Below are 13,403 nucleotides of genomic sequence, written 5' to 3'. Positions count from 1 at the left end.
AAAATGGGAGGTGCTGACAGCATGTTTGGAGAGCTGAAAAACTAATGTCCCCCTTTTTTTTTTTTTTTAGGAATCTTGAGCATGGAGCTTGGTCATCCGCCCATTTCCTGCTTATCGACAAACTCTCCACTAGCATCTTTATGAAGGAGTAATTTGTCTTCTTCTAAATAGTGCTTTCCATAAGCACTAGCTTCCCAGGCCATTAAAGCAAACCACAGCGCCTGATCAAAAATTACTGCTGATTCACATCTTTCAACACTATTCCGTTCAGGCACGCTGCCCTACATGCACACTAAATCATGTTTCTTCATCACAGGCTGTAATTGTATCTGTTGTTTTGACATTAACACACAGATCTCTCTCAATGGAGCTGTTTAAATGCTAGGCAAAGATCACAATTAGCCCATACTCTATTAACAATGTGGATAGATCTAATAACCAATAGTGACTCAGGCACACCCTAGGAAAGCATCCTGAGTGGTGTATAAATACAGAATTGTATTCGTAAAAATGGTACGCATGTATGATGTGTGCTGAGAAATCTAAACCCCATAAAACACTTGAGACATTTTGTGTTGCTCATTTCCATCTGAAATCATGTACGGTATCATTAGCATATTAATCATTAATTAGAAGAATTTAAGGGAAAATACTCACTATTGGGCCGAGTCGTTGAGCTGGTACTCACGGGCGCGGCTGAAGCACTCCTGAATGCCTGAATCGGCCCACAGGCGCATCATGGCGGTCAGGAGCTCAGGAGAGTAGGGCTCGGTGTCCTCCATGCGACTCACGACATCACACACCATCTTCGCATCAGCCTGCAGAGAATACACAAACACACACGTTTAAACTGGGGATCATTATAATGCACAAACCTAGATCAAATCAAATAAATAACCCCATTATATCTTGAAATGGAGAGGGTTGGATGGTTAAGGTCACAGACAAAAAAGAAATTGATTACTGTAAACAAACAAACAAACATTGCATGGCCTATTTTGCACGTCTAGCACACGGCCCGAAACAGTGATTACTCCAAACAAAGACCCGTATCCATTCTTGTTTGGATGCAACACTGATCTTATCAGGCAGCGCTGACTGAGTTACGATGAACAGCAGTCTCAGCACTGGGCACCATGTCATCCTTCTCGTTCTAATTCAGACAGTAAAGAGGGCAAAGTTTTAACCCTGTACAGCACATACCGTTCCACTGATGCTGGATCAGGTGTGATCTTCTTGCACATTAAGATTATTGCAGTAGAAGAACAGGGACAGCTGAGCTTAGAACAGATTTTAGCAAACATCATTATGGATTTGCCCTTTTAGCATGGCTGCTGGGAACGGTGTCGAGTCCCACTAGAAAGAAAAGGCAGCACCAGGAATTAAGGCAATTAAAACCAAGACCGCCCTTTGCATGTGCACGTTTGTGTGTGTGTGTGTGTGTGTGTGTGTGTGTGTGTGTGTGTGGTATCCTGTCACTTTCTAGTCCACTAATCCCACATGCTTCCTGTGAGCCCATACTGTGCTGTGAACCTCACACACATACACATGCATAAACGCTCATACACATGCACACACAGAATGTCCATCAGACACAGAAAAAAAGGATAGTGAGCATGCCAGTCCATTTTTGCTCTGAATTCATGTATGACAAAGTCCAAAGAAGGTGAAGCATGAACAGAGGAATCCAGGTCCTCTCACTTTATATTAAATCTACTAAATCTGTTGCTCTGCAGATCCATACATACAAATACTTTGCTAGGTTTCATGCTGGATGTCTCAAAGTGCCTAGTTACCAGCAGCAGATAGGTCAGGGGGTGTAGACAATTGGAGGAGTAAAGTCAACACGAGTTCTCAACTCATCTTCATCTGCTGACCCATATAATCACTGCTAACCTTGTGTGTACATGTGAGCTACTTAAGGTGAATAAAAGTAGTATATTATACATACTTACCTTTTAAACTTTTGCCTCAGTTCCTGCTACCAGTAACTGATGCTCACATTTCCTGGGTCGCACTCAACAACACCCTGCAGCTTTACCGCGACACTTCCTTTAGTTTCTGCTATTCTTATCTAGTACAACCCTAACCCATAAAAGAAGCATTTAGCTTTTAGCTTCTCTGTGGTACAAAGATGAGAACAGCCCTTAAGGGGTTGAGCCTCCCTCCTCGAATCAAACTATCAATTCAGAGCCCAATGCCGAGAGTGTGAGAAACACACAGAAGAAAAGAGAGAGTAGAAGAGGGATTGGGGTGAGTGCCTCACACTGAAAGGCAAGAAAAGAGAGAGGATGGGGAGTCGGGAGTCTCTGATTTCTCCATTGTTCCTTGTGAGAAAAACTGGACTGTCCAAACACTAAAGAGAGGACTGGAGGACAGAGGGATGGGAATCGTACAGTTCTCACTGAATAAATTACCAGTAATGTTGAAGCAATCGATAAATCCTTAAACTATGCCAATTTCAATGCTCTAATCTCTCATAGTTACCAAAATGGAGTCCATCGTATGACTCGTCAGCAGCTTCTGATAGAGCAACCATCTCCACAGCAATGCCACAGGCGGTGGTATGGTCAGCAGGAGCCTGTGTGATTGGTTGGGCGAGGCTCCCTTTCCTCCTCCCCTGGTGAGAGTGACCTTTGGGAGGAGGTCCTCTGAACTCAGCAGGATTGAACCTTCTAGAACTCCTATGTATCTCTGTCTGTGTCTCACTTACTCTCTCTCCCCCACACATACACACACACCCTACCAGCATGTCCTATGGACTAACAGAAACAGCTGCCACGGTAGAGTGGTAATTACTGTAATACACTCATAGGGTCAGCAAACATAATTTAACAAAAAATGAAGCTGTTATAAAGGTGTTTTAACATCTATAAATAGTAAATGTGGAGGCTGTGGCTGAGTGATTAAAATTTTACAGTGTTGGCACTGTGAAATAATGGGCAACAACAGGGAATAATTAAAGGTTATTTATCCTGTTGACCACTGTAGACCATGTAACTATTTTTCTGTTCCATTAAAAGGCTGATCTTAATACAACTTCAAACATATGAAAACCTGTGACCAATACCTCTTTTTCTCCGGCGTATGGGTCACAATACCACTAGAAATCATCTACTCCATCAATTCTACTTACAAGCTATTTCGAATCAATCTTCATGTTACATTTTTTGTTAATGAACACAAATAATGTATAAATAATTACAATTCATTCTAATAGTAATTAACACCTCGAATAGTTCTGAAATGCATACATACCCATAGCCTTTCTTTTTTGATAGTTTTTTAACAATTTGATCATGGACAGAGCAAAAAGCTGTAGATTTGGAAAAAGGGGTGTCCCGGCTTGTAGCCAGGCCAGTCCTTTTGCTAGTCACGCCTCCTTCTTCAGCGTGCCATTGAAGGAACAGAAGAATCAGGCATGCGATTGCCTACTGAATTTGTGATCAGGCTCTAATAAAACATGTAACAGCTCTTCAAGGGCCAAGCGCAGGCCAGAGAGAATGGGGCCTGTCCTTCATAAGCATTCATTTTATTCGAGGCAGAAGAGGTTTCAGGGTTTTAGAAATTTGCATCCATGAGAGAAGCAGCATTACACTAATCCACCCTGTTTACCTCAGCCTTTAGCACACTACAATTTGTCACAATATGGGCAATAATCGCTGTGTGAAAAATGCATTCATTTTACAACAACCTATCCCATGATCTTTGAGACATTTCCTATTTATGTACTGTTATATGCTGGAGAACTCAATAAAGTCATGAAATCAGTGACTACTTTTACTGCTGCAATATGGAGCTGATATTACCCTCAGTTTCCTGGAAGTAAATGTCTCCAGTGGAAACTAATCTGATGCTGACTGCACTTACAGGCCAGCGGAGATTTCAGTTCACTCTTCATAGCTATCATTATCCTTCTGTACTCTTACGTATCAGTTCTGAGCCAGCACGGAAAGTTAGTAGACTCTCCAACACTTCGTCAAACGGCATACTGGCCATTACAGAATCGTCTCTTTAAAGATACATAAATAAATAGGACACATGAAATAAACATAACCACATAATGGAGCAGTTAACTGATTTGTGCTGGGGTATGTCAGAATTAGAGTACATCCAAGTTTTCATATTGGATCACAATGCATGGATCCAATCAACAGTGTCTGTGATCCAACAGGGAATAACAATATGGCCCATCAGCAGCTCAGGAGACAGGCAGTAAGTCATGATTTAGCATTGTTTGTAGTGACTTATTTCCAACAAAGCCTTCAAGTGCTCCACTTACAAAGATGCATGAGTCCAATGCAACCATTGCACCAAAAGTGTGAGTTCAAACTCCTCAGGCAAGGATTACAGAATCTATTCAGTGTTACACCACTAATCCTCATCACCAAGTCAATTCTGTCACAGTTGACGCTGCTCTCTCAATAACTTTACAGAGGATTCGCCAATCTAATCCCACGTGAGGGACAAGCTAATTAAGGATGCTGATACAGGTAAAGCACTTGGACAATGAATAAGGCTGTATGCCCATTCCCTACATAAACAAGTTCTGATGTGATTATAAAGGAACTGGAAATCAGGATAAAAATGACTGGCTGGGACCACTGACCGGGATCAGCTATTGGACCATACACATATGGGGAAGTGTATCACAAATGTCATGGTGTGTTGTGATTTGCAGTGTAGACCAATATCTTGTTCAGGCCTGGTATTGACATCACAAGTGGACAGCCGAGGCATATATTCATGTATCGAAAGCATCTCCACTGACCACATTTCATCAGAAGCAGGTTTGCCAGATCTTCCCATAGCAGCTCAAGGTCACTTCAACTCCAGCCCCCAAAATAATAAGCAATACCAAATGCAAACTTGAAACGTGGTTATATATTTAGCCGTCAGATTATCCTAATTAACTTGTTGGGCATTCAGATCAAATAACAAAAGCAAGATTCATGCTGTCATCTAGATTGCTTATGTAATCACATTTCATGTACTTTCAACAAGTTCACAAATGAAAAGAGGAGGAAGTTTAGCGAGTGACTGCATACAGTGAGAGTGCGGTGGCAATTGGTCAGTGTTCGCCACTTTTTAAAAAAAAAAATAAAAAAGAAAGAAAAAAAAAAAACAGTGCGGACCTATAAACTCAAACATACTGTCAATTACACAACACAGCACTGCTGAATACTCAAATCTGATTCAGTGGTGATGAATTTCAGCACCACTCAGACAGTAGTTTCAGCTGCAAGGCTTATATTAATGCACACTTTGAATTCCTGATCATTTCCATAGTGACAACTTGCACAAGGACATGTATGGCTCCATGCAGTATAAAACCATGCCAGTTATTTCAGAAAAAATTATCCCTTATTACAGTGGCAAGAAAAAGTATGTGCACCTTTTGGAATTTCATGGTTTTCTGAATAAATTTGTAATAAATTGTGATCTGATCATCATCCAAGTCAAGGGTATTGACAAATATAACGTGCCTAAAATAATAACACAAAAATTCTGATCCCTCATGTCTTTATTGAACACACTCATTCAACATTCAAAATAGCAGTGGAAAAAGTAAGTGAACCCTTACAATTAATAACTGGTTGACCCCCCTTGGCAGCAATAGTCTCAACCAGGCACTTCCTGTAGCTGTGGATAAGACCTGCACATCGTTCAGGAGGAATTTTAGCCCATTCTTCCTGGCAGAACTGCTTTAGCTCGGTCATATTCTTTGGACGTCTCATGTGTATGGCTCTCTTCAAGTCATTCCATAGCATCTCTATTGGGTTGAGGTCTGTGTTCTGACTTGGCCACTCCAAAAGGCGGATTTTGTTTTTCTGAAGCCATTCTGTTGTGGACTTGCTCCGGTGTTTTGGGTCGTTGTCCTGTTGCATCACCCAACTTCTACACAGTTTCAACTAACGTACAGACATTCTCACATTATCCTGAAGAATTGTCTGATATACTTTTGAATTCATCTTCCCCTCAATGATTGCAAGCTGGCCAGGCCCTGATGCAGCAAAGCAGGCCCAAATCATGATGTTTCCTCCACCATACTTTACGGCTGGGATGATATTTTCATGATGATATGCCGTGCCCTTTCTACGCCAGATGTAGTGCTGTGTGGTTTTTCCAAATAGTTCAATCTTAGTTTCATCAGTCCACAAAACATTTTGCCAATACCGCTGTGGAGTGTCAATGTACTCTTTTGCAAACTTCAGGCGTGCAGCAATATTCTTTTTAGTAAGCAGTGGCTTCCTTCGTGGCGTCCTGCCGTAGATACCCTGCTTGTTCAATGTTTTACGTATTGTAGACTCATGAACAGAGATGTTAGCCAGTTCCAATGATGCCTTCAAATCTTTGGCTGTCATTCAGGGTTGCTTCTTTACCTCATTGATGAATCTTTGTTGTGCTCTTGGTGTCATTTTGACTGAGCGCCCACTTCTTGTTAGAGTAGCAACAGTCCCAAAGCGTCTCCATTTGTACAATATTTGCCTAACTGTAGACGGGTGAATTTCTAAAGTCTTTGAAATCACTTTGTAACCCTTGCCAGCTTTATGTAAATCAACAATTCTTGATCGTAGATCCTCTGAAAGCTCTTTTTGGCGAGGCATGGCTCACATAAGCGTGTGCTTCTTGTGCAGAGCAAACTCCAAAAGTTTGAGGGGTTTTTAATCAGTCAAAGTAGCTGTAGTCCACACCTGCACACCTGTGGGCCTCATTTTCTTAATGAGACTCCAATTAGCTTTTTTGAGGTCATTAACTCAAGGGTTCACATACTTTTTCCACAAGCACTATGAAGTTTTTTTGGTTGTTCTCAATAAAGACATGAGAGATCAGAATTTTTTTTGTGTTATTATTTTAGACACATTATATGTCAATACCTTTGACTTAGATGAAGCTCAGATCACATTTTATGACCAATTTATTCAGAAAACCATGAAATTCCAAAAGGTTCACATGCTTTTTCTTGCCACTGTAGATATATTGTCATAAATAAATAGTTGTGAGAATGGATCAATTCACTAAAACAAAAATCCTACACTCATGAGGTAATATAAAATATCTTAAGATTGGTAAGAAAAAGTATGCATGTAAGAACTTCATATGACCAGCATGTAAAACATATGCACATCCAAAAAATAAAAAATAAAATAAAAAAAATCAACCCATTACATGCATTAGCAGTGTGGCTAAACAATTGATTAAAACTAGCTTGATTGAAACCATGAATCTGGAAAGATGTGGTTCTAAGTGGTCTTTTGATGTTGTCAGGGACGCATCAGGACACACTGACATTCACACTACAAATGTAATGTGGCCACGTGTGTCCCAGACTACCTCTGGGAGTGGTCTGATCAGTTCACTTGTGATGTGTTTACCCGAGATGGATGTTAGTTCCAGTTCAGACTTGGTATTATGATGTTCCACTTTGAAATAGACTGATTTCACAGTCAGATTATTTTTAAACAAATTTTTCAACATCAGCTGGATCAAGAGAATGATCATATTGAATTTTTTGAATAACACCAATGTCACTGTGGATAGAAACAAAATGATCATAGTTTTGGGACAGTTTTTATTTATTTATTACTACAGTAGTGTATTCATATAGGCAGGGGTCATATTAGGATTTAGGAAGTGGGGAGCCCTAATTCTTTAATGGGTACCTATAATACAGTAAAAATTACAAATCAATTACAACAAATTTTGGATACATCAGTTTCTGTGTTATGACCTGAATATAACTTCGACAGGGTGGCCACAACTTCCACGGTTTACAGGCATCCAAATTACACGGACCACTTTATTAGGAAAACCCGTACATCTGCAGGTTCATGAAATTATCAAAATCAGCCAATCGTGAAGCAGCAGCACAACGCTTAAAATCATGCAGATACAGGACAAGCTTCAGACCACCACACCAAATATCAGAACGGCAAAAAATGTGATGTCAGTGACTTTGACCATGGCATGGTTGTTTGTGCCAGATGGGCTTGTTTGAAAATTTCAGAAACTGCTGAGGAGAACAGCAAAATGGGTTCAACCTGGCAGGAAGGCTATGGTAACAAATAACTCTTTACAACCGTGATGAGCAGAACATCATCTCAGAATACAGAACAAACTGAACCTTGAGGCGGATGAGCTACAACAGCAGAAGACCACACCGGGTTCCACTCCTGTCAACATCCATAGACTCAACATGCCTTGTTTCAACTGTTCATTCTGGTGGTGTAATGGTATGGGAAATGTTTTCTTGGCACACATTTGGCCTCTTAATACCAATCCAGTATTGATTGAATTACACAGCTGTCCGAGTATGGTTGCAGACCACATGCATCACTTTATGGCCACAATTTACCCATCTTATAATAGCTACTTCCAGCATGATAATGCACCATGTCACAAAGCGCAAGTTCTCAAACTGGACCCAACAACATGAAAAAGAGTTCAGTGTACTTCTGTGGTCTCTTCAGTCACCAGATTTGAATTCAACAGAGTACCTTCGGGATGTGGAAGAATGGGAGATTTGCGGCATGAATGTGTAGCTGACAAATCTGCAGTAATAATGTGATGCAATCATGTCAACATGGACCAGAATTTCATAGGAATGCTTCCAACACCCATTGGAATCTGTACCACAAAGAATTGAAGCTGTTTTTAGAGCAGGCGGACGAGGGGAGGGGACCCCCTGGACGCAGGACACAAGCACATACACTCTCACACATTCACACAATTTAGAGATGCCAATCAGCTTACAACGCATGTCTTTGGACTGTAGGAGGAAAACAGAGTACACGGAGGAAACCCCCAAGCACAGGGAGGACATGCAAACTCTGCATACATACTGAAGGGTGGTTGCGGGAATCAAACCCCCAACTGTGGAGGTGTCAGGCAAATGTTCTAACCACTATGCCACCGTGCCCCAAAAATCAAATCAAAATAAAATTTTCAAAAAGATTACTTCTGATTCACACTCATTTTTTATTTGTGTATTTTTCTGATGCATTTTTTCCTTCTGGAATCACTCTTCTGCTTCTGGAATCGTTCTTTTATTTCTGTAATCTTTACTTTTGGCACTTTTTTTATTTGATTTTTTTTTTTTTTTTTTTTAAAACAGTGGGTAGGTCTTAGTTCCGTTTGTTCCTCCATGTCAGAGGCAGCTCCGCCGTTAACTGGGTGGGTGTGGCTAACTGTCAGAGCATGTCCCACTCCAAAATCTGTTGACTAATAGAGATTTAAGGTAAACACCTTCTTCTCTGACCCAATACCCATACAAAAATATATCAAAAGTCAGAAGCAAAAAAAGATTACAGAAACAAAATGAACTGCATTAGAAACATCTGCAAATAAAAAAATAAAGCAAAATGAGAGTACTCCATAGTGGCCTTTTACACGGAGGAAAAAAAAAAAAAAATCATATCATATCCAAAAGGCTGACAGGAGTTCGATTGAATGATCTGAATAGAATAGGGTACATTGTTGTACACTGTGGCTATTATTAATATTTCTTGAAACAAGAGATGGGTTTGTATTGGCCAGTGTACACAGTCAATACTGCACATGTTCAGAGGAAAAGGCCAGACTTCTGTTTCCACAAAATCTCATTAAAGTATCTCTCTTTGCTCATGTTCAGCTGGGTCCTTGTTTCTCTCGCTTTCCTCTCATTGCTTTCTTCATGTCAAACACTGGAACACTAGATGTGACATTTGATAGAAAGGCTTCATGTATCCTTTCAAGCGAAATGGGATTAAAGCAACACAAAGTCTTGTCTTTGCCTTTCTTGATGATCACCTCTCTTTTGCTCTCTTTCGCTTTGTCACTCGCTCACACACAACTAGCCTCCCTCCCCCGCTTGCTAACCACTCCTCCGCATCATGTGACAGTCAGCTCCAGTTCCTATGGTTACCGTGACTTTCCTGGGAAATGCAATTGTGGGTTTGATGCTCTCTCTTCCACTTCTCTCATTACATTCCCTCTTCATTTCTCCTCTCTTTTCCTTCTCCATCACATTCTCTCTTCATCTCCCCCACTCTCACTCTTGATTTCCTCAGCTCTCTTGGTCTTTCCATCTCTACACATCTCTCATGCTTTCACTCTAACCATCTTCTCCTCCTCTAGTTTGCTCTCTGCCTCCCATGGCAGATGCTGAATTATTGATTTGATGAAATATTTAGCTGTTATTCTGCTAGACCGCTGAGCACTCCAGTTGTGGTCTAATGGCAGGCCCTGAAACCTAGAGGGTACACCGGGCGTCTGTGCCCTCTCAATCACCCCCTCCCAATCGCCTATCATCAGGGGACCACGCCCACCCTGAGCAACCAACATAATATTCCTGTGACACATGGTGCAATGTTGATATTGAGACCTCTACTTCTACTAATACGGTATTTACTGTAGCGTGCTGTACATTTTGTACAATATTTTTACCTTACACTTGCCTTCATGGTCCTGAAGGCATAGCCTTTCAACCCATTTAAAATGGACTCGGCCTAAATGAAAAAAAGCACATATTAAGGTCACTAACAGTCGCTAAGATCTAAAATATTGAACAAATGTTAACCAAACAAGACGCTTCCTCAGAAAGAAGAAGAAAACAGAAAAAAGTGCCCTTACTTCATGGTTGTCGTCTTTTCACGACAAACAGAAACAGGGAACAGAAAAAGAAAAAAGGTTTGGGTTTTTTTCTGAATGATGAATTGAACAGACAGGGTGTAGCTTGGAGAGCAGCTGTATCTGTCTATATCAGCAACTCTCCACTGTGGTATATGGGTTCTGTGGTGCATGCTGAGGCCTGCCATTTATTTCTGTGTGCAGTGCTGTGCTTGCTTCTCTGATGGCATCAAGGCCATTCTGCATCTCTTTAACTAGGAATGTATGATTATTTTGCTGCCTACATTAGTATTGCCAATATTTACCTAAAACCTAAAAAAAATCTGTTTTTAAACTCAGGATTTAATATGTTAAAGCACACCTATTATGGTTTTGAAACGTGCCTAATTTTGTTTTAGAGGTCTCATACAATAGATTTACATGCACCCATGGTCAAAACCACTTTAGCATGCTCATAATTTAAATTGCAGCATTACCTTTTTTCCCCAGTGACAAAAACGACTCCTTAAATGATCCGTTCTAAAGGATTCGTCCTAAACTCCTCCTTTCGGAGAGCATACTCTGCTCCGATTGGTCAGATGTCCCAGTCTGTTGTGATTGGTCTACTGCTGTCAGCGTGTTTCAAAAAGGAAACGCCCACTACCATAACGAGTTTCAGCGCCATCTGTTAGTGAGCAGCTGATGAAGACCAACAGCGGGGATTTTTGTTACAAACCTACGGAGGTAAGTACAGGAAGTAAGTCTGGAATTACTAACGACTCATTTCAGCTGTTCAGAATCGCTTCCTTCTTTTGGGAGTCAATAGAAAATCTTAGATTTTTGAAACTTTGCAGACTTTTTACATTAACAATCAGCTCTATAATACGCTACGTGAAAGGTAATATTTGAAAAACCATAATAGGTGCACTTTAAATAGACTATGGTTAAACTTGGTGAACCTGACATATGGAAGCTGATGTTCACTACCAAAGCAAACTGTTTTATTTGAATGATAATGGACCAGATGTAGATTTATATATTCACTGTCCTGACCATAGAGCACACTCACTCAGCCAAACAGAACATTAACAATAAATTGTGTGTCTGTCAGTACATATATTGTTCTAACATATATATACTCCCTCCCAGCCCTTTCCTTAAGCAGTGTACCTTAAACTACCAAAAATGCCTTGGAGTTCAGTGGACTACTTGCTGGCTACAAATGGCTACTCTTGAACTGTTGCCATGGGACACTGTGTGGTTTTAATATTACATCGTTAACATATACTGCGTGGTGTTCCTTTTAAATGTTGCAATGCATTTGATATCAGTAACCATGCTATTAGACTTCGTTTATTCATTTGTCTTTAGTAACTGCTTTATCCTGCTCAGGGTCACACTGGATCCTATACTGGCAATACGCCCTGGGTGGGACACCAGTTCATCACCTGTACCATGCACACACCCATTCGCACCTAGGGCCAATTTAACATAACCAGTTCAACTTTTTTTTTGTTTGGTTTTGGGAGGAAACTAGTGAACCCAGAGGAAACCCGTACAGACATATAGAACTAGAACCTGGACCTGTGAGGCAGAAAAACTACCTGCCTCACCCGTGTGCCGTATTCAAGAGCAGCATGAACACAAAAATGCTTTACACTGGTAGTATACTTCAAAAGAAAGACATTTCATTTTGAGAAAGAAAGAAAAAAGAGCCAAACAAATAGTAGGGTTTTAAAAACACGATGAAATCACAAAAAGAAAAGGGCAAATGTTTAACTGAGGTAGAAAAAAGCAAACAAAATATAAAAAATATAAGTGAAGTTAAATTTTCTGCATGGGAAGGAAGGGAAGGTAAGAGAAGCATACCTTCTATTCCCCCTTTCCATTCCCTTCATTTCTTCCCTCCCTTCCAAGCCTAGTATTTATATCAGGAAATACAGTATACATGTAGCACACTTGAAGGAAGAGGAAAGAAAAGGAAGGGAGGGAATGAAAGGACGAAAGTAGAGAGAGAGAAAGAAAGAGGGAAGCAAGCAAGGGAGCAGAGGAAGGGAAACAGATGGCCAGAAAGAAGGAAAAAAAAAAGAAAGAAGTTTTCCAGTATGTAGTAAGTTAGATTTAACTCAAGCACAGTAATTGGTAGTATGAGGGGTAACAATTCTGTGTTTATATTGAGGCACTGTAATAATCTGATCTGTATCTCCTGAAGACAAATGTGCACTAGTAGTGAGGAGTGGAGTGTATGAGTGTATAAAGTACACTGGAGGTGGAGGAGCATAGGGTGATAAATGTGTGATGAAGGCTTAATGCAGGACAACGGCAGCAGAGTTGCATTTGAAGCTGTAAATTCACTTTAGTGTGGAAGCCTGTATAACACCATAAGCTGTGGAAATTTTCAGTTTCTGATGCATTTCAAGATACATGAAGGATTAAATATAATGGGGAAAAAAAATAAGAGAAGTTGAGCTAAGAAAGATCCAGAGGCCAGGGAGTCACTCTATGGACTCCTACAGTAACATCACGGCATGTTAACTGTGCTACCAGATTTGCTTTGTACACCACACATCTGCTTGAGTTGTCCTAATGGTAAAAATGAAACTATGGTAGTGAACAGAAACAAGGCGTGCTAGACAAGCTACGGATGTCATAGATACCGAAGTGTTTAAAGCTACTGGTGGTGTCTGTGAAATGGCATTCATGCACCGGGCAAGACACTGTTTCTGTCCAAGTGGCCAATGAGCTGTGTCTCTGTGGCAACAGATGGTTCCCTAGCAGCACAACACAGCCTATGGAAAAATGCATGAAAATCTTCT

General features: G+C 40.6%; 1 protein-coding gene across 3 annotated transcripts in view; it reads right to left on the bottom strand.

Annotated features, from left to right (window-relative positions):
• The window catches only part of gnao1a (guanine nucleotide binding protein (G protein), alpha activating activity polypeptide O, a), a 91,214-nt gene that overhangs the window by 29,086 nt on the left and 48,725 nt on the right, over positions 1-13,403 (bottom strand). For all 3 annotated transcript variants that reach the window (XM_053623184.1, XM_053623183.1, XM_053623182.1), the window contains exon 4: positions 658-818. In XM_053623184.1, the coding sequence (XP_053479159.1) occupies positions 658-818 (161 nt within the window). The remainder of the gene's footprint in view (positions 1-657; positions 819-13,403) is intronic.

Source organism: Ictalurus furcatus, chromosome 4 (assembly GCF_023375685.1).
Source record: "Ictalurus furcatus strain D&B chromosome 4, Billie_1.0, whole genome shotgun sequence".
Lineage (NCBI taxonomy): Eukaryota > Metazoa > Chordata > Actinopteri > Siluriformes > Ictaluridae > Ictalurus > Ictalurus furcatus.
The sequence above is the reverse complement of the archived record's forward strand: the minus strand, read 5'-3'. Positions and strand labels throughout refer to the sequence as shown.